General features: G+C 46.3%; 1 protein-coding gene across 1 annotated transcript; it reads left to right on the forward strand.

Moving 5' to 3' along the window:
* Positions 1 to 13591: 13591 nt before the first annotated feature.
* LOC125535430 (heparanase-like protein 2) lies at positions 13592 to 15644 on the forward strand. Its single transcript, XM_048698484.1, has 5 exons — positions 13592 to 13816; positions 13923 to 13959; positions 14112 to 14295; positions 14392 to 14783; positions 14869 to 15644. The coding sequence occupies exons 1-5, from the start codon at positions 13592 to 13594 to the stop codon at positions 15642 to 15644; spliced, it is 1614 nt and encodes a 537-aa protein (XP_048554441.1).
* The last annotated feature ends 2778 nt before the right edge of the window (positions 15645 to 18422 follow it).

Consider the following 18422-nt stretch of genomic DNA (forward strand, 5'->3'; position numbering starts at 1 on the left):
ATCCAATTATGTTAGTATTGTTGAGGGAACTTGCCACTAGCGAAAGTATGAACCCTAGGCCTTATTTCCTATCATTGCAATACCGTTTACGCTCACTTTTATCACTTTCTACCTTGCTGTTTTTATTATTTCAGATTACAAATACTATTATCTACTATCCATATTGCACTTGTATCACCATCTCTTCGCCGAACTAGTGCACCTATACAATTCACCATTGTATTGGGTGTGTTGGGGACACAAGAGACTCTTTGTTATTTGGTTGCAGGGTTGCTTGAGAGAGACCATCTTCATCCTACGCCTCCTACGGATTGATAAACCTTAGGTCATCCACTTGAGGGAAATTTGCTACTGTCCTACAAACCTCTGCACTTGGAGGCCCAACAACGTCTACAAGAAGAAGGTTGTGTAGTAGACATCAAGCTCTTTTCTGGCGCCGTTGCCGGGGAGGTTAGCGCTTGAAGGTATATCTTTAGATCTTGCAATCGAGTCTTTTAGTTTCTTGTTTTATCACTAGTTTAGTTTATAAAAGAAAACTTATAAAAAATGGAATTGAGTTTGTCTCATCCGCTTCATCTTTTTAATATCTTTCGTGAGTATGATGGAAAGGATAATTGTGCTCAAGTGCTAGAAGAAGAAATCTATAAAATGTTTGGCACTAAATATTTGAATGATGAGCATGATTGCAATGTTGTTAGTATGAATTCCTTTAATATCCATGATGCTAATGATATGCAAAGCCACAAGCTTGGGGAAGCTATGTTTGATGAAGATGATATTTTTTTGTCCCCCAAGTTTTGATGAACAAATTTATTATGAAAACATGCCCCCTATCTATGATGATTATTGTGATGACACGTATGCTTTAAAGAATAATCATAACCATGAAAATTGTCATCTTGATCTTAATTTTCAATCACATGATAGTTATTTTGTTGAGTTTGCTCCCACTATTATTCATGAGAAGAATTTTGCTTATGTGGAGAGTAGTAAATTTTGCATGCTTGTAGATCATGAAAAGAATGCTTTAGGTGCTGGTTATATTGTTAAATTCATTCATGATGCTACTGAAAATTATTATGAGGGAGGAATATATGCTTGTAGGAATTGCAATAATATCAAGTTTCCTCTCTATGTGCTTAAAGTTTTGAAGTTATGCTTGTTTTGCCTTCCTATGCTAGTTGATTATTGCTCCCATAAGTTGTTTGCTCACAAAATACCTATGCATAGGAAGTATGTTAGACTTAAATGTGCTAGTCATATTCTTCATGACGCTCTCTTTATGTTACAATTCTTATCCTTTATGTGAGCATCATTGAAATCATCGTGCCTAGCTAGGGGCATTAAACGATAGCGCTTGTTGGGAGGCAACCCAACTTTATTTTTGTTCCTTGCTTTTTGTTACTGTTTAGTAATAAATAATTCATCTAGCCTCTGTTTAGATGTGGTTTTATGTGTTTAATTAGTGTTTGTGCCAAGTAGAACCGTTGGGAAGACTTGGGTAAAGTCTTGTTGATCATGCTGTCAAAAACAGAAACTTTAGCGCTCACGAGAATTGCTGCCATTTTTATTTGGAGAGTGATATTTAGTTAATTCTTTTTGTAGATGATTAATAGATAAATTCCTCAGGTCCAGCAATTTATTTAAGAATTTTATGAGCTCCAGAAGTATACGTTTGATCCAGATTACTACAGACTATTCTGTTTTTGACAGATTCTGTTTTTCATGTGTTGTTTACTTATTTTGATGAATCTATGGCTAGTAAAATAGTTTATAAACCATAGAGAATTTGGAATACAGTAGGTTTAACACCAATATAAATAAAGGATGAGTTCATTACAGTACTTTGAAGTGGTGATTTATTTTCTTATACTAACGAAGCTTACGAGTTTTCTGTTAAGTTTTGTGTTGTGAAGTTTTCAAGTTTTGGGTAAGGATTCGATGGACTATGGAACAAGGAGTGGCAAGAACCTAATCTTGGGGATGCCCATGGCACCCCAAGGTAATATTCAAGGATAGCCAAGAGCCTAAGCTTGGGGATGCCCCGGAAGGCATCCCCTCTTTCGTCTTCGTTCATCGGTAACTTTACTTGGAGCTATATTTTTATTCGCCACATGATATGTGTTTTGCTTGGAGCGTCAATTTATTTTGTTAGGATTTTCTTGCTGTTATTTAGAACAATGTTTTTCATCTTTTATTTCAATAAAAGTGGCATTGATAGCCTTTACTATGCCTATGTTACAAGTCTTCATGTTGCTGTTTGAAAACAGAAAGTTTACCGCTGTTGCAATAATTCCCTAGAAAAGTCAGAATGTGATAAAATGTTGAAACCTTTTGCATATTAAGATATGATAAATTTACTACAGTGGTAATTTTATTTCATAATTTTTGGAGTTAGGGAAGTATGGATGTTTCTGCATTCTTTACAGACTATCCTGTTTAGGCAGATTGCTGTTATGTTTGCATTGTTTGCATATGTTTGCTTCTTTAATGATTCTATTTGAGGATAGGACTATTAAATATGCAGGGGCCTTTAGTATGAAATGTTGAATAATAATTTTAGTGATTTGCTACAGTAAAGTATGATAAGGTTTTGGCAATGGTTTATACTAACTTATCTCACGAGTCCTTGTTGAGTTTTGTGTGGATGAAGCTTCTGAGATTTAGGGAGACTGTGATATGAGAGGAATTAAGGAGACACAAAAGCTCAAGCTTGGGGATGCCCAAGGCACCCCAAGATAATATTTCAAGAAGTCTCAAGCATCTAAGCTTGGGGATGCCCCGGTTGGCATCCCACCTTTCTTCTTCAACAATTATCGGTTAGTTTCGGTTGATCCTAAGTTTTTGCTTCTTCACATGATGTTTGCTATTCTTAGATGTCATTTTATTTTGCTTTGCTTGCTGTTTAAATAGAATACCAAGATCTGAAATTATTTAATGTTAGGGAGTCTTCACATAGTTGCATAATTATTCAACTACTCATTGATCTTCACTTATATCTTTCGGAGTAGTTTGTCACTTGCCCTAGTGCTTCACTTATACCTTTTAGAGCATGGTGGTAGTTTTATTTTGAAGAAATAGATGAACTCTCATGCTTCACTTAGATTATTTTGAGAGTCTTAAATAGCATGGTAATTTGCTTAAAATCCTAATGTGTTAGGTATTCAAGAATACTAAAATTCTCTTATGAGTGTGTTGAATACTATGAGAAGTTTGATACTTGATAATTGTTTTGAGATATGGAGATGGTGATATTAGAGTCATGCTAGTTGAGTAGTTGTGAATTTGAGAAATACTTGTGTTGAAGTTTGTGATTCCCGTAGCATGCACGTATGGTGAACCGTTATGTGATGAAGTCGGAGCATGATTTATTTATTGATTGTCTTCCTTATGAGTGGAGGTCGGGGACGAGCGATGGTCTTTTCCTACCAATCTATCCCCCTAGAAGCATGCGTGTAATACTTTGCTTTGATAACTTCTAGATTTTTGCAATAAGTATATGAGTTCTTTATGACTAATGTTGAGTCCATGGATTATACGCACTCTCACCCTTCCACCTTTGCTAGCCTCTCTAGTACCGCGCAACTTTCGCCGGTACCATAAACCCACCACATACCTTCCTCAAAACAGCCACCATACCTACCTATTATGGCATTTCCATAGCCATTCCGAGATACATTGCCATGCAACTTTCCACCGTTCCATTATTATGACACGCTTCATCATTGTCATATTGCTAGCATGATCATGTAGTTGCCATAGTATTTGTGGCAAAGCCACCATTCATAATTCTTTCATACTTGTCACTCTTGCATCATTGCACATCCCGGTACACTGCCGGAGGCATTCATATAGAGTCATCTTTGTTCTAGTATCGAGTTGTATCATTGAGTTGTAAATAAATAGAAGTATGATGATCATCATTCAATAGAGCATTGTCCCCAAAAAAAGAAAGGCCAAATAAAAAAAGAAAGGCAAATAAAAAAAGGGAAAGGCCAAATAAAAAATATAAAATAAAATAAATAAAAGGGACAATGCTACTATTCCTTTTTCCACACTTGTGCTTCAAAGTAGCACCATGATATAGCGAGTCTCATATATTGTGCTTCAAAGTAGCACCATGTTCTTGATATAGAGAGTCTCATATGTTGTCACTTTCATATACTAGTGGGAATCTTTCATTATAGAACTTGGCTTGTATATTCCAATGATGGGCTTCCTCAAAATGCCCTAGGTCTTCGTGAGCAAGCAAGTTGGATGCACACCCACTAGTTTCTTTTGTTGAGCTTTCATACATTTATAGCTCTAGTGCATCCGTTGCATGGCAATCCCTACTCACTCACATTGATATCTATTGATGGGCATCTCCATAGGCCGTTGATACGCCTAGTTGATGTGAGACTATCTCCCCCTTTTTGTCTTCTCCACAACCACCATTCTATTCCACCTATAGTGCTATGTCCATGGCTCACGCTCATGTATTGCGTGAAGATTGAAAAAGTTTGAGAACATCAAACGTATGAAACAATTGCTTGGCTTGTCATCGGGGTTGTGCATCATTTAAATATTTTGTGTGGTGAAGATGGAGCATAGCCAGACTATATGATTTTGTCGGGATAACTTTCTTTGACCATGTTATTTTGAGAAGACATAATTGCTTAGTTAGCATGCTTGAAGTATTATTGTTTTTATGTCAATATAAACTTTTGTCTTGAATCTTTCTAATCTGAATATTCATACCACAATTAAGAAGAATCACAATGAAATTATGCCAAGTAGCACTCCGCATCAAAAATTCTTTTTTTATCATTTACCTACTCGAGGACGAGCAGGAATTAAGCTTGGGGATGCTTGATACGTCTCCAACGTATCTATAATTTTTGATTGCTCCATGCTATATTATCTACTGTTTTGGGCAATATTGGGATTTATTATCCACTTTTATATTATTTTTGGGACTAACCTATTAATCGGAGGCCCAGCCCAGATTTGCTGTTTTATGCCTATTTCAGTGTTTCGAAGAAAAGGAATATCAGACGGAGTCGAAACGGAACGAAATCAACTGGAGAAGTTATTTTTGGAAGGAAACACACCTGATGGACTTGGACCCTACGTCAGGGGAGACACGAGGTGCTCACGAGGGTGGGGGCGCCCCCCCTAGGGCGCGCCCCCTGTCTCGTGGGGCCCCCGTGGCTCCTCCAACGTCCTCCCTGCACCCATATATATCCACGTACCCTAAAACTTCCAGAATGCAGAATAGATCGGGAGTTCCGCCGCCAGAAGCCTCCGTAGCCACCGAAAACCAATCTAGACCCGTTCCGGCACCCTGCCGGAGGGGGCAAACCCTCACCGGTGGCCATCTTCATCATCCCGGTGCTCTCCATGACGAGGAGGGAGTAGTTCTCCCTCGGGGCTGAGGGTATGTACCAGTAGCTATGTGTTTGATCTCTCTCTCTCTCTTGTTCTTGAGATGATACGATCTTGATGTATCGCGAGCTTTGCTATTATAGTTGGATCTTATGTTTCTCCTCCCCCTCTTCTCTCTTGTAATGAATTGAGTTTCCCCCTTGGAGTTATCTTATCGGATTGAGTCTTTAAAGACCTGAGAACACTTGATGTATGTCTTGCCGTGGATATCTGTGGTGACAATGGGATACCACGTGCCACTTGATGTATGTTGAGGTGATCAACTTGCGGGTTTCGTGACATTGGGAACCTATGAATAGGGGTTGGCACACGTTTTCGTCGTGATTCTCCGGTAGAACTTTGGGGCACTCTTTGAGGTTCTATGTGTTGGTTGAATAGATGAATCTGAGATTGTGTGATGCATATTGTATAATCATACCCATGGATACTTGAGGTGACATTGGAGTATCTAGGTGACATTAGGGTTTTGGTTGATTTGTGTCTTAAGGTGTTATTCTAGTACGAACTCCAGGGCTGTTTGTGACACTTATAGGAATAGCCCAACGGATTGATTGGAAAGAATAACTTTGAGGTGGTTTCGCACCCTACCATAATCTCTTCGTTCGTTCTCCGCTATTAGTGACTTTGGAGTGACTCTTTGTTGCATGTTGAGGGATAGTTATGTGATCCAATTATGTTAGTATTGTTGAGGGAACTTGCACTAGCGAAAGTATGAACCCTAGGCCTTATTTCCTATCATTGCAATACCGTTTACGCTCACTTTTATCACTTTCTACCTTGCTGTTTTTATTATTTCAGATTACAAATACTATTATCTACTATCCATATTGCACTTGTATCACCATCTCTTCGCCGAACTAGTGCACCTATACAATTTACCATTGTATTGGGTGTGTTGGGGACACAAGAGACTCTTTGTTATTTGGTTGCAGGGTTGCTTGAGAGAGACCATCTTCATCCAACGCCTCCTACGGATTGATAAACCTTAGGTCATCCACTTGAGGGAAATTTGCTACTGTCCTACAAACCTCTGCACTTGGAGGCCCAACAACGTCTACAAGAAGAAGGTTGTGTAGTAGATAAACCTCTGCACTCTTGATACTCTCCACGAAGACGTGTCAGAGCAGCATAAGCAGCATCGTGGACCGCCATGTCGATAGTCACTCCAACACCATGAGCAGTGTGCAGCATGGTAGTGGAGTCATACTCCTGAGAGTAGAGGTGGACGATGGCACGGTACTGCTCCTGGTTGAAGTCCTGGTACTCCTCATAGACGGTGTACTCAGGGTCCAGCTATAACCCAGATAGGTCATCATCTCAACCAACACAGTAGGTAATACTGAGGCACCAATGGCCGTCGTGTGGCGCACGACCTGTCTCGTGGGTTCCATCTGAAAAAAAAATGTTTTCACAGGAGTCAAATGATAATGTGGATAATGTTCAAATACTACTCTAAAGAATAACTAGGGCTTATCCAACTTTGGGGTGAACGTGGTCACGGGATCCTAATGTTAGAGTTAGTAAAACCGTTTAACCCGAGTAGGAGAGAGTTCAGAGTCCCAGAGTAAGGAGCGAGGAGTAAAAGATCCTAATACCATCCAGATGGCGACGTGGGCCCGTAAGGCACACAACCACGTTAGTAAAAGTTTTTGTAATGTCTAGACTCGACTTCGGCCAAGGAGTGTGGAAGGGGGATTCCTACAGGCAGTCGGCTCTGTTACCAACTTGTGACGCCCCCGATTTGACCGTAGACTAATCATACAGTCAAATGTGTACGATCAAGACCAGGGACTCACGGGAAGATATCACAACACAACTCTACAAATAAAAATAAGTCATACAAGCATCATATTACAAGCCAGGGGCCTCGAGGGCTCGAATACAAGAGCTCGATCATAGACGAGTCAGCAGAAGCAACAATATCTGAGTACAGACATAAGCTAAACAAGTTTTCCTTAAGAAGGCTAGCACAAAATGGGATACAGATCGAAAGAGGTGCAGGACTCCTGCCTGGGATCCTCCTAAACTACTCCTGGTCGTCGTCAGCGGGCTACACGTAGTAGTAGGCACCTCCCGAGTAGTAGTAGTCGTCATCGACAGTGGCGTCTGGCTCCTGGGCTCCATCGTCTGGTCGCGGCAATCGGGTATAGAAAGGGGGAAAAGAGGGAGCAAAGCAACCGTGAGTACTCATCCAAAGTACTCGCAAGCAAGGAACTACACTACATATGTATGCATTGGTATCAAATGGATTAAGGGTATCATATGTGGACTGAACTGCATAATGCCGGAATAAGAGGGGGATAGCTAGTCCTTTTGAAGACTACGCTTCTAGTAACCTCCATCTTGCAGCAGGAGAAGAGAGTAGATGGTAAGTTCACCAAGTAACATCACATAGCATAATCCTACCCGGCGGTCCTCTCCTCGTCGCCCTGTTAGAGAGCGACCACCGGGTTGTATCTGGCACTTGGAAGGGTGTGTTTTATTAAGTATCCGGTTCTAGTTGTCATAAGGTCAAGGTACAACTCCAAGTCATCCTGTTACCGAAGATCATGGCTATTTGAATAGATTAACTTCCCTGCAGGGGTGCACCACATTTCCCAACACGCTCGATCCCCTTTGTCCGGACACACCTTTCTGGGTCATGCCCGGCTTCGGAAGATCAACACGTTGCAGCCCTACCTAGGCACAACAGAGAGGTCAGCACGCCGGTCTAAATCCTATGGCGCAGGGGTCTGGGCCCATCGCCCATTGCACACCTGCACGTTGCGTACGCGGTCGGAAGCAGAACTAGCCCCCTTAATACAAGAGCAGGCTTACGGTCCAATCCGGCGCGTGTCTCTCAGTCGCTGACGTCACGAAGGCTTCGGCTGATACCATGACGTCGAGTGCCCATAACTGTCCCCGCGTAGATGGTTAGTGCATATAGGCCAGTGGCCAGACTCAGATCAAATACCAAGATCTCGTTAAACGTGTTATCTTGAAATAACCGCGAACGCCGACCAGGGCCAGGCCCACCTCTCTCCTAGGTGGTCTCAACCTGCCCTGTCGCTTCGCCACAAAGATCCACACAGAGGGTTGTCGGGAAAGTATGTCCTTCCAGCCCCCAATTCGTGAATCAACCACGGGTACTCCTCGAGCTGACCCGTCTTTTGTCATCACATGTATCATGTATAAAGTATATAGTATATACCCGTGATCACCTCCCGAGTGATCACGGCCCGATAGTATAGCATGGCAGACGGACAAGAATGTAGGGCCACTGATGATAAACTAGCATCCTATACTAAGCATTAGGATTGCAGGTAAGGTATCAATAGTTGGAGCAACAATGACAGGCTATGCATCAGAATAGGATTAACGGAAAGCAGTAACATGCTACACTACTCTAATGCAAGCAGTATAGAGAAGAGTAGGTGATATCTGGTGATCAAGAGGGGGCTTGCCTGGTTGCTCTGGCAAGAGAGAGGGGTCGTCAACACCGTAGTCGTACTGGGTAGCAGCGGCATCGGTCTCGGTGTCTAGCAAGAGAAGAGGGGGAAGAAACAATAAATATAATGCAAACAAATGCATGACGATGCAAGACATGACAAAGAGTGATGCTAGGTGTGCCCTTACGCGGTACGAGGTGGTACCGGTGAAGGGGGAAAACATCCGGGAAAGTATTCCCGGTGTTTCGCGTTTTCGGACAGATGAACCGGAGGGGAAAAGTTGCGTGTTTGCTATGCTAGGGATGCGTGGCGAACGAACGGGCTGCGTATCCGGATTCGTCTCGTCGTTCTGAGCAACTTTCATGTTGAAAATAATTTAATCTGAGTTACGGATTAAAAGATATGATTTTCTAAGATTTTATTATTTTCTGGATTTAATTAATTATTTAAATTAATTCGAATTTGGATTTATGACATCAGCTTGATGTCATGCTGATGTGAGCAGTCAACGGGGGTTGACTGGTCAACCTGACCAGTGGGTCCGACTAGTCAGTGACACATTTTAATTAAACAATTTAATTACCCTAATTAGCATTAATTAGGGGGGTGGGCCCACTGACATACTCTGTTAGTTAATTAAGAGTAGTTAATTAGGTTAATTAATCATTAGATTAATTAATCTTAATTAGTTAATTTAATCAGAATTAATTAATTAATTAATTAATTAATTAATTTTATCATTATTTTTATTATTATTTTTTATCCTTTTTTTAACAGAAACGTTCTCAGGGGCAGGCCCCATTTGTCATTGGCCCAGGGGGCACTGGCCTAGTGGTCAGCGGCCCATAGGGGCTAGCGGGTGCGGGCATGTGCCCGTCAGGGCGAACCCGGGTGAGCGGGCGACGGTCGCCGAGGCGCGGCGGGGCGCCGGAGTTGGCCGCGAGGGCGACGACAGCCGACGTGAGCTGGGACGGTGACCGCGAGGTCGGCGGCGTGCGGGCGCGGCGGGGGCCTGCCCGGCAGGGCCAGGCTCGCGGCTGTGGGTGCGGGGCGGGATGCGCCTGGAGCGCGCGCGGCAGCGGCGAGCAACACAGGAGCCAAGCCCACTGCAGCAGCAGCAGGCGCGCGCAGCGCCGGCGACTGCAGGTGCTGTGGGGGGCGTGCGGGGAAGGCAGAAGCGGCACAGCGGGCGGCACGGCGCGTGCTCGCGCGGCGAGGCAGAGGTGAGGCCAGGAGGGCGCGGGCCAGCGCGGGGGCATGCTCAAGCGCGGCCAGAGCGCGGCCGGAGTGGGTGAACGGTTCGGTGGCGATGCAGGACGCAGGGTAGGGCGCAACGGTGGAGGTGGTGGCGAGGTCATGCGGACGGAGGAGTGGTCGGGGTCACGGCGGCGCGTGGTCACGGCTAACGGCGCACGAGGGAGACAGGGAGGAGGGAGTGAAGGCCGCGCCTCACCGCGGGAGTGTAGGGCTACGGGCAGCGGGGGTCAAGGAGGTGGACGGGGACAACGTCGGCGTGGAGGAGGCAGGCCGGCGAGGAGGTCCTAGGCGGCGGCGGTGTTGTCCCTGCGACGGCGGCGGCGTTCGAGCCGCCCCTTTTCCCGATCTAGATCGGGATCGATGGGGGGGGTGGAGGAGAGACGTGCGGGAGTGGGAGGGGGCGAGTGGGGAGTGGGGTAGGTTAGGGTTTCGGTGGGTGAGGGAATAAGGGGCGGCCGGCTGGGTCGGTTCGACTGGGCCATCGGAAGTGGCCAGCTGGGCCGGTTGGCCCAGTTGGGCTAGGAGCACTTTTCCTTAGTTTAGTTTTTTATATTTTCTTTTCTTTTATTTATTTACTTTTCTATTTTAAATCATTTTAAATTATTTAGGCCTTCTATAAAAATGTGTTTACTACACCATAAATTCCTAGGCATTTATTTGCACACATCGAACAATTTTGTTTTAATTTTTGAAAACTTTTATTATTTAACCTTATTTTAAATTTGAATTTGAATCGTTTTTGAACTAGCGATAGGTTAGCAACAGTAACCGTGGTGACATGGCATGATTAGCGTTGGATTACTGTAGCACGATTATCCGGGCGTTACAACAGTTGATGCCTTTACCATGGAATTCATCCCTAGGTATGATCAGTTACCCTTCATGGATTTATTTTGATCCATGGACGCAACATAATTTTCTATATCATGAGAGGGTATTACCAAATTACTATACATATGGTTAGTTACATTGTTGCTAATACAAAAGGGCCGAAATATTTTATTCCTATTTTATTTGTTTATTTCGGCTATACATAATTTGGTGGGTGAATTCTACGTGGACCTCATGCTAATGGCCGATATTTATCTATCGCCCTAAGAATATGTCAAAGCATGACTGGTGTAGTATCCTAACACCGTCCTTATTCAATTGGAGACCAAAACAAGCAACATGCCACTTAAAATATTTTTTCACAATAATCAAAGTCGAATATAAAATTTTATTTGGTTTGGAGCTTTTGGTTGCCATAGATGCTATACATATTGAGGCTTTGGGTTATTCGTTATGAGTAGTACAACAAATATCCAAGGGTAATCAATTTTTTGATGAATCACTTATAGTTTATCTTGGGGTATGTCTAGATGCAAAATTTACATTGGGTTGCATTAAAATTGTTCATATATTTAGACATGTCAATTGAAGAGAGTTGGCATAGCAAGCATCCGACTACCATGTCCGTCCTGGTGTATTGCATATCTATCAATAGCCGATGCTTATTCTTGCCAACATAGGTAAAGCCGAATTGGAGCTCACTACCTCGGCTACTAATGAAACATTTATGTAAACAAAGTAAGGATTCGAGAAAATTCATTGTTGATTATCTGCAAGATGCTAGCAGAAGGGTGGACAATATGGTTGATGGATGGTCTTGACATGCATACCTATGGAACTTTATAGTCGGATTAATGAAGTTGAGAAAGTCACCCAAGTTTGCATAAAAATATTCACACAAGCAATGGCCGATATAAACTTATCGTCCTGAGCATATGAAAAATGGCCGATGTAGTGTTGATATCGTCCTTAGAGAAAGCTATGTGCAAGTTATTTTTCGGCACACAAGCTTTTGCCAAAAAACAGGAGGGCATGTGTTGACGCCAGATTTTGGCACGGTCAAGAACTTATTTAAGATGGCCTTAAATGGAGAAGTGATCTACATGGAAGAGTTCCGTATTATTGATATGAACATCATTGAAATTTGGGTCATCACCGTCTGATTTCATCTCGAAGGCCGAAACTATGCTCAAAATACTAAGATCTTATATTCAGAATATATTTTGGCCGATTAGGCCCCAAGACGACCTCAAATGGAAAAATGATCTACACGGGTTGTCTTCGTCTCGTCGAAACGATCGATTTTGATATAAAAATCGTCCAAATCCGAGTTCATATGCAAAAGTTAGAGTAATCGGAGTGCAGTCCTGTCACGAGGCGAGATGTGACGCGCCCCACCAAACACATGTCTGATGGGTAGCGCGAGGGAATAGCCTGTTTTGCGCGACCGATTTAACCCTCAAGATGACCTCTGATCAAAAAACCTTCAACATGAAAGTTGTTCATCTCGTCGAAACGATCAAGATTACTTTTGGGCTTGTTTTCATCCGAGATGGTTTACCACCACAAAAAAAGACCCGCAAGGTGCAGCCAGTTTAAACCGAACCGTTTTGGAAAGTTCGGATAAAACCAATCCGAATTTGACTAGGGTTTTGGACGTGAATCCAAGCCTTTTCCTTGCACGGGGAGTCCAGCCGCCTCTTATATATCTAAGGGGTGACGGCCCATTGAACAACACACAATCGATCAAATCATCTACCACTTTTTATCTTTTATCTTTTCTCCCTAACCCTAGTTCTTCTTCTTCCTCGTTCTTCGTCTGTTCTTCTTGTTGCAGGATGGCGAACCTCGAGGCCCTAGAGGAGATCAGGTCGACCTAGGGCAGCCCATAGCCGCCGCAAGCCCTGACGGGGTCACTCCCGGGAGTGTGGGGTTTCGGGTCCACAAAAGCATCTGCCGGTTGTCCTGCGTATCGCGCTGCCGGTCAGATCTCCTTCGACGCGAGCTGCGGTGCATCACCCTCGGCGTTGGAGGTATACGGTGACGTGTTCGTGTGCGAACAAAACCTACTTTAGCTTTGACTAGACCAAAAAGTCCTTTTTGCCCACGGGAGGCCGACAGGGTCATATAATTGATATTTTCGATTTAGGTCATTCCCTATGTTATATATCCGAATTTGTTATAAAAATAAAAAACGTGCCTGAAAATCCACCCTGTAAATCATTTTTTAAAGTTCAACCCTGTAAATCATTGGTCAGCTGATCTATGTGCAATCAGACTACTCTTATGCAAAGGCCAATCTTTTCCTCTAGCGCCGGCCATGGATTTTACTAACGCTATTCGTCGGTTGCGAACGTTTTGGGCTTACCGCAGATTGTGCTGGAAGTATCTTTGTCGAAGAGGCGACTTTTTCTTACTTAGACTCTCTCCCATGCGAAAAACAAACAAACACACACACACTAACAAACCGTCCTGTTCGTGTGCTACGCAGTACTTATCCATACTCCCTTCTGCAACGCAAAGCCCTATTCTATTGCTTCGTGGGCTGACTTCACTCCGAGTTCTTATATATAGCTCCACGCATATAACCGTCAGCATCGAAGGCACCGGCGTGGCACCATTTCTCCCGAGCACGAATTCCTTCTCCAATGGCCGCTCAAGCTGCCGGGACCCTTTTCCTTTGCATCCTCGTCTTATCCGGTGCGCCGTACGCCATCGCCGCCGGGGGCGAGAAGGCGACCGTGTCGGTGAGGGCGGTGACGGCCATCTCCCACACCGACGACGACTTCATCTGCGCGACGCTCGACTGGTGGCCCAGGGACAAGTGCAACTACGGCATGTGCCCCTGGCACAACTCCTCCATCATCAACCTGGTAACTTAAGTTAGCCCGACATTTTCGTATGTGCATGGTTAATTGCATGCCGTCTTGCACACACCTTTAATCCTACTGATTTTGCATCGGGGTTAATTGCCTGCAGGATCTCTACAGCCCTATCCTGTACAATGCTGTCAAAGGTGAAATAAATAGAAAATTAACTTGGTTGTTTTGAGATTGATATATGAATTTATCATTGGTTCGATTGATCGATCAGTGCATGCATGCATGCACATGTTGTACTATGATGCATGATCCATATCGACATGATGGTTCCATCTTTGCATGGCAGCCTTCAACTCGTTGCGGATTAGGCTCGGAGGATCGCTGCAGGACCAGATCACGTACAAAGTTGGCAAGCACTACGCCGACTGCCCCAGCTTCCGGCGAAACGACGACCGCCTCTTCGGCTTCACCGACGGCTGCCTCGCCATGAACCGCTGGGACGAGCTCAACATCTTCTTTCGGCGAACCAAGTAAGCGATCATGCATGCTTGCCACATCTCTGATGCAACCATGCATCAATTCATGGCTACAAGAATCCAAGTTCACATCTGATCTGCGTGCATCAGCACGACGGTGACGTTCGGGCTGAACGCACTGAGGGGCCGGCGCAAGTCCGCCGAGAACGGCAGCACGCTCCACGTCGGCGGCTGGGACGGCCGCAACGCGCGCGACCTGATGCGCTACACCGTGAGCAAGGGGTACCGCGTGGAGTCGTGGGAGCTGGGCAACGAGCTGTGCGCCGGCGGCGTGGAGGCCAAGGTGATGGCGGCGCAGTACGGGAAGGACGTGCTCCGGCTCAGGAAGATGGTGGAGAAGGTGTACAACGGCACCGGCCACCTCCCCAAGGTCCTCGCGCCGGGGGGCTTCTACGACGGGCCCTGGTTCTCCGAGATGCTGCGCGTCTCCGGCCCCGGCGTCGTCGACGCCGTCACGCACCACATCTACAACCTCGGCTCCGGTGAGTCACTCGCGCGTCGCCGGCCGGGCTGCATGTTTGGTGACGTGTGCGTAATCGAGTGGGTGTTGCTTGCGTGAACTTGCAGGGAAGGACAAGGAGCTGATCAACAAGATGCAGGACCCGTACTACCTGGACAAGGTGGCGCAGACGTTCAGCGACATGGAGGCGACGGTGCGGGAGTCCGGGCCGTGGAGCGCGGCGTGGGTGGGCGAGTCCGGCGGCGCGTACAACAGCGGCGGGAAGGACGTGTCGGACCGGTTCGCCAACAGCTTCTGGTACCTGGACCAGCTGGGGATGTCGGCCGTGTTCGGCACCAAGGTGTACTGCCGGCAGGCCCTCGTCGGCGGGAACTACTGCCTCCTCAACACCACCACGCTCGCCCCCAACCCGGACTACTACAGCGCGCTGCTCTGGCACCGGCTCATGGGCCCGGGGGTCCTCCAGACCACCGCCGCCGCTGGCTCGCCGTACCTCCGCTCCTACGCGCACTGCTCCAAGAAGCAGCCTGGCGTGACGGTGCTCCTCATCAACCTGTCCAACTCGACGGCGTTCGACATTACGGTGGCCGGCGACATGGACCTGCACCCGCCGCCGCGGAGGTTGCTGCAGGCGGAAGCCGGCGGCGGGGAGGCGGCGGTGTGCGGCGGGCGGAGGGAGGAGTACCACCTGAGCCCCGAGGGCGGCGACATCCAGAGCCAGGTGGTGATGCTCAACGGGGAGCCGCTCGCGCTCGGCCCGTGCGGCCAGATCCCCGAGCTGCGGCCGGCGATTGCCATCAACGGGTGCACGCCGGTGCACGTCGAGCCCCACTCCATCGCGTTCGTCAGGTTCACCGGCTTCAAGGCTCCTGCCTGCGCGTAATAGGAGTAGAAGCGACGAGGTTCCATTTGTATTTGTGAACTACAGTAGTTAGGACGCGCGTGGCGCGGAGAAGACACTAGGTGCCCATGCCGGCGCCACACCGTGAAATCTGAGCTGTCCACCGATACCTCGTGATTGTAGAACAATAAATACAAAACAGAATGACTAAATCACATCTAATTTTTTTTAAGAATGTCACATCTAAGTTGTTCATCACATGATTATGGGCTTTAAGATTTGTGCAAATTGTTGTTGTTTTCTTTGATGTGAATTGTTGTTTTTGTTGTCGCTAAGGCCCGTGTCGCACTAGTGTCCTTGCTGTTTTCCCGATCGGCCTTGTTCCTTTTCCTGTATGGGATCTGAGTATGTGGGTTTTTATATTTTGTTATATACATTGGTGCGGTCTGCCATTTTTGCTTTTTTGTCTGCGCCTAGGCCTTTTTGTATGGGCAAAATTCAAAGAGCCGGGCCGCGTTATTTTTCACTTTCTTTTTTCTCCTTTATCTATTAAATTATTTGTTTGTAATTTATGATTTTTTAAAATTGATTATTTTTTGTGACATCAGTTTTATTTTCAGCCGTTTGATTTGTTTGTGCTTTGTTTTTCACGGTCGAGTGATCGCACTAGTCGCGTGTCCTGTCGTATCGTCTTGTCGGGCTGGGAGGCCTACAACGGAGGGTGACTATTTTTATTTTTCTTGTTGGGCCGCCGTCGCCTTGGTTTGATATGGGGTTTTTTTTAGAATACGAAGAGTCTAGCCCCAGAGTATATTAGATCGATACGGTAGCCTCCATCGAGTATGCCACTCTCCTTTCGCATGTTCCCCTCCCCCTGTTGTCCCGTTCCCCTCCCATGTTCTTCCATTTTTCTGTTTGTTTTTGTTTCGAAATCTGAAGAACATCGACTCACAACTAGAGAAGGAGGGGGTGGTGTATGTGTGTTTGTCGGTGGCCCTAGTTACAAGTCTACAATCGACTCGCAACTGAAGTTGTACCATCAACCCACAACTAGGGGGCGATTTCTATGTGTGTTTGTCGCGATCCCGAGTTGCATGTCACCCATCGACTCGCGACTAAGGATGTGTGTGTTTGTCGAGGGCTCCCAATTGCAAGTCAACCATCGACTCACAACTAGGGGGAGGGGGCGTTCTCAATATGTGTTTGTCGAGGGCTCCTAGTTGCGAGCCAACCATTGACTCACAACTCGTGAAGGGGGAGGGGAGTTGAGTGTGTTTCTACAGGTCCAGTTGCATGTCAACCACCGACTCGCAACTAGGTGTGTGTGTGTGTGTGTGTGTGTGTTTGTCGAGGGTCCGCAGTTGCATGTCAACCATCACCTCGCAACTAAGAGTCTGTGTGTTTGTTGGGGCCCCTCAGTTGCAAGCCAACCATCAAATCGCAACTAAGGGTGCTTTTGTGTGTTTGTCGTGGTCCCCAGTTGCATGTCAACCATCAACTCGCAACTAAGTGTCTGTGTGTGTGCGCGCGCGTGTGTGTGCGTGTCTCTATGGTGGCCCCAGTTGCATGTCAACCATCGACTCACAAACTAGGGTGTGTGTGTTTGTCGAGGGTCCCCAGTAGCAAGCCGACCATCGACGCGCAACTAGGGGTGTGTGTGTGTGCATGCCGAGAATCGACTCGCAACTAGGGGTGTGTGTATTTGTCGAGGGTCACCAGTTGCATGCCGAGCATCGACTCGCAACTATGGGGGGTGTGTTCGTCGAGGGTCCCTAATTGCATGTTAACCATCGAATCACAACTAGGGGTGTGTGTGTGTGTGTGTGTTTGTCGAGGGTCCCTAGTTGCATGTCAACCATGGACTCACAACTAGCAGGGGTGTGTGTGTTTGTCGAGGGTCCCTAGTTGCATGCCGTGTATCGACTCACAATTGGGGGCGGTGTTTGTGTGTGTTTGTCGCGGTCCCCAGTTGCATGTCACCCATCGACTCGCAACTAGGGGTGTGTGTGTTTGTCGAGGATCCCTAGTTGCATGTTGAGCATCGACTCGCAACTAAAGGGGTGTCTTCTATCGTGGCCCCTAGTTGCAAGCTGACCATCGACTCGCAACTAATGGTGTTTGTCGAGGGTCCCCATTTGCATGATGACCATCGACTCGCAACTAGGGGGTGTGTGTGTTTTGTCGTGGGTCCCTAGTTGCATGTCGACCATCGACTCGCAACTAAGGGGTGTTTGTGTTTGTTGAGGGTCCCAAGTTGCAAGCCAACCATAGACTTGCAACTAGGGTGTGTGTGTGTTTGTTGAGGGTCCCCAGTTGCAAGCCGACCATCGACTCGCTACTAGGGTGTGTGTGTGTTTGTCAAGGGTCCCCAGTTGCATGAAGACCATGGACTCGCAACTAGGGTTGTGTGTGTTTTTGTCGAGGCTTCCCAGTTGTATGACGATCATTGACTCGCAACTAGGTGGTGTGTGTGTTTTGTCGTGGGTCCCCAGTTGCATGTCGACCATTGACTCGCAACTAAGGGTGTGTGTGTGTGTGTGTGTTTGTCGAGGGTCCCCAGTTGCAAGCAGACCAACGACTCGCCACTAAGGGTGTGTGTATGTTTGTCGAGGTTTCCCCAGTTGCAAGTAGACTATCGACTAGCGACTAGGCGAGTCTGTGTCTGTCGAGGCTCCCCAGTTGCATGTCGACCATCGACTCGCAATTAAGGGTGTGTATGTTTGTCGAGGGTCCCTAGTTGCATGCTGAGCATCGACTCATGATTAGGGGGTTGTGTTTTATCGTGGCCCCTAGTTCTAAGCCGACCATCGACTCGCTACT

This window comes from Triticum urartu, chromosome 2, assembly GCF_003073215.2.
Source record: "Triticum urartu cultivar G1812 chromosome 2, Tu2.1, whole genome shotgun sequence".
Classification (NCBI taxonomy): Eukaryota; Viridiplantae; Streptophyta; class Magnoliopsida; order Poales; family Poaceae; genus Triticum; species Triticum urartu.

Excerpts from the sequence above, each read along its gene's own strand:
- LOC125535430 (XM_048698484.1), top strand. The coding sequence starts at position 13,592 with ATGGCCGCTCAAGCTGCCGGGACCCTTTTCCTTTGCATCCTCGTCTTA. Across the intron at positions 13,960-14,111 it reads CCTGTACAATGCTGTCAAAG|CCTTCAACTCGTTGCGGATT; the intron begins GTGAAATAAATA and ends TTTGCATGGCAG. Across the intron at positions 14,296-14,391 it reads ATCTTCTTTCGGCGAACCAA|CACGACGGTGACGTTCGGGC; the intron begins GTAAGCGATCAT and ends TGCGTGCATCAG.